The 2139-nt window shown below is 38.8% G+C and overlaps 1 protein-coding gene across 1 annotated transcript in view; it reads left to right on the forward strand.

Annotated features, from left to right (window-relative positions):
• The window catches only part of LOC107678264 (ATP-binding cassette sub-family A member 3-like), a 62649-nt gene extending 60889 nt beyond the window's left edge, over positions 1-1760 (forward strand). Inside the window, exons 28-29 of the mRNA XM_016473472.1 lie at positions 259-450; positions 1328-1760. Coding sequence (XP_016328958.1) covers positions 259-390 — 132 coding nt within the window. The 3' untranslated portion in view covers positions 391-450; positions 1328-1760. The remainder of the gene's footprint in view (positions 1-258; positions 451-1327) is intronic.
• Positions 1761-2139: the final 379 nt, after the last annotated feature.

Below are 2139 nucleotides of genomic sequence, written 5' to 3' on the forward strand. Positions count from 1 at the left end.
CCGCACAAACATTTCATTACACCAAATACACAAAATAATGTTCTTTTTAGCAACATCATATGACCCCTTTAATAAAATACAAAATTCAATTCAGAGTTGAGAACCCCTGATTTATACATTCTCATATATAACGACAACACAGTTCACACTGTATATTTCACTTTTGAACAAGCTAAAGAAGCATTTTAAATGCATTTGAATGAATTTTAAACGAGATCTTTACTGCACTTCTAACGCATTTCCGTCTTTTTGTCTCAGGTGTTTGGTGTTTTAGAAACAGCCAAAGAGAAGTACAGCATCGAGGACTACTGCGTCAGCCAGATCTCACTGGAGCAGGTGTTCCTCAGCTTCGCCCAGTTCCAGCACTGCGCCGAGGCCTGCAGGAAATGACACGCTCAAGCACTAAAGGGGCGGAGCTCCTCGATCGGACCTTCACCTGAAGAGTAGAAGGTACAGCCTGGGCCGACTGACTCTCAGTCAGACCACTGGACATTGCTCAGGTGTCTCTCTTCACTTACACATCTCTGAAATGATCATACATGCGTAACACACATTTCCAGACTCAAACACTGTGTCGCACGGAGACAGGACCACTAACGCAAGATCTCCGCCAGGAGGGGGTTTATTTCAAGTCTGTCTGTGCATTTGCGAGCAGTTTGAGTTTCAACGGGAAGTTCGTCACACCATCGGAAACAGTCTTTGAATTTTAATCGGTGGGGCTCCGTACTGTAAAGAAAGGACGTTTATTCATCATCTGTAAGCGCGACAGACAGCATGTCTCGTGTGCACTTGTGTATGATTGCTGTGTTATTTATAAATGTCTTTTTTGTTTGGTTCTGCTCACCTGTTTTGTTTTTTTTACTGTGGTCTCAACGCTTAAGGTATGTGCATTTCACCCCTTTTTCTGATAAAATATGCAAAAAGGCCAGAAATATCAGAAAATGCAATGTCCAAAAACATGGTATAAAAGCTGCTTATTTGGGATTCGAAGTGTTGTAGAATATAAAATTTACAAGAATAGTTACTGAATATAAATTTAATAGAATTAGGGTAATTTGTAGAATTTATACAATAGATTTATTCCCCTTATCTAGACATTTATAGTCCACTGTTTGTTAGATATCGTTTTATCTTCCACAAAAAAGGAAATCGTTCCATGTAATAGACAGCTTTTCCTATGTATTTCAAAATAAAAGTCACTATTAATTTTTTTCGCTGCTAAAAAAAACATCTCAATTTGTATTTTTTTTTTTCAGTGAGACCACAGATATTTTAATGCTTTTTCCCTCCACATTTCCATTTCTAATTTTTTTTTTTTTTTTACCAGTGTGACATTCCTCCTCCAGATTGCGACAATGGAGGATTTTTTGAAGTGCAACATGGGCTTTGTGTAATTTCGCAGATGACCACTAGAGGACGTACAGTGCACTTTTTTGTTTTTTTACATCTGCATCAAACCGAATGTGTCTTTAGATACACTAAATGTGTGATTCTGTCACAGAGCAAAAAAACCACAAGCTTTTGTTTTGTTTTATCTTGCACTACTGATGTGGACCAATTCATGCACCTTCACAAAGATCCATAAAAGAGCCCACAGAAACATGACGTTTTGCAATTCAAGATGGTTTATTGTAAGATCAGTTCGTAAAATCATTCTTATGTCAGTTTTTTGCATTGAATGTATTTTATGAACTTGTATTTCATGTTTCCGAGGCTCAGTGACTCTCAGGTCATCCTGCTCTTTTCTACATCGTTAATGCTAGGTTTCCTCTCGAGTCAGATGGAAGGACGTCAGCGAGTCTTTGTTCAACATGATTCTACATCATTACAATGACTGAAAGTAGAGCAGCATGGTTTCCCTTCCCAGACCGTACTGACATGACTTTAACCTGCGCAGGTCCACGTTTCCGTCCACGTTCATGTGAACTGAATGTACTTTCATAGCGAAGGAAGAAAACACAGGCTCATTCGAACACACTGACGTACTGTAGATAAGGTAGGGCTTGATGGTGACTGACTACAAATAGTTTATTTTCTACGTTTTTGTCGTTGATTGGTCTGTTTTGCACAGTGCTCTTGGCTGTCGTGTCTGAACTGCTTGTTTGAAACTGAAAATATTGCATTTTGAGAATCGAGAAG

The sequence above is a fragment of the Sinocyclocheilus anshuiensis genome, unplaced genomic scaffold, assembly GCF_001515605.1.
Source record: "Sinocyclocheilus anshuiensis isolate Anshui unplaced genomic scaffold, SAMN03320099.WGS_v1.1 scaffold1764, whole genome shotgun sequence".
Taxonomy (NCBI): domain Eukaryota; kingdom Metazoa; phylum Chordata; class Actinopteri; order Cypriniformes; family Cyprinidae; genus Sinocyclocheilus; species Sinocyclocheilus anshuiensis.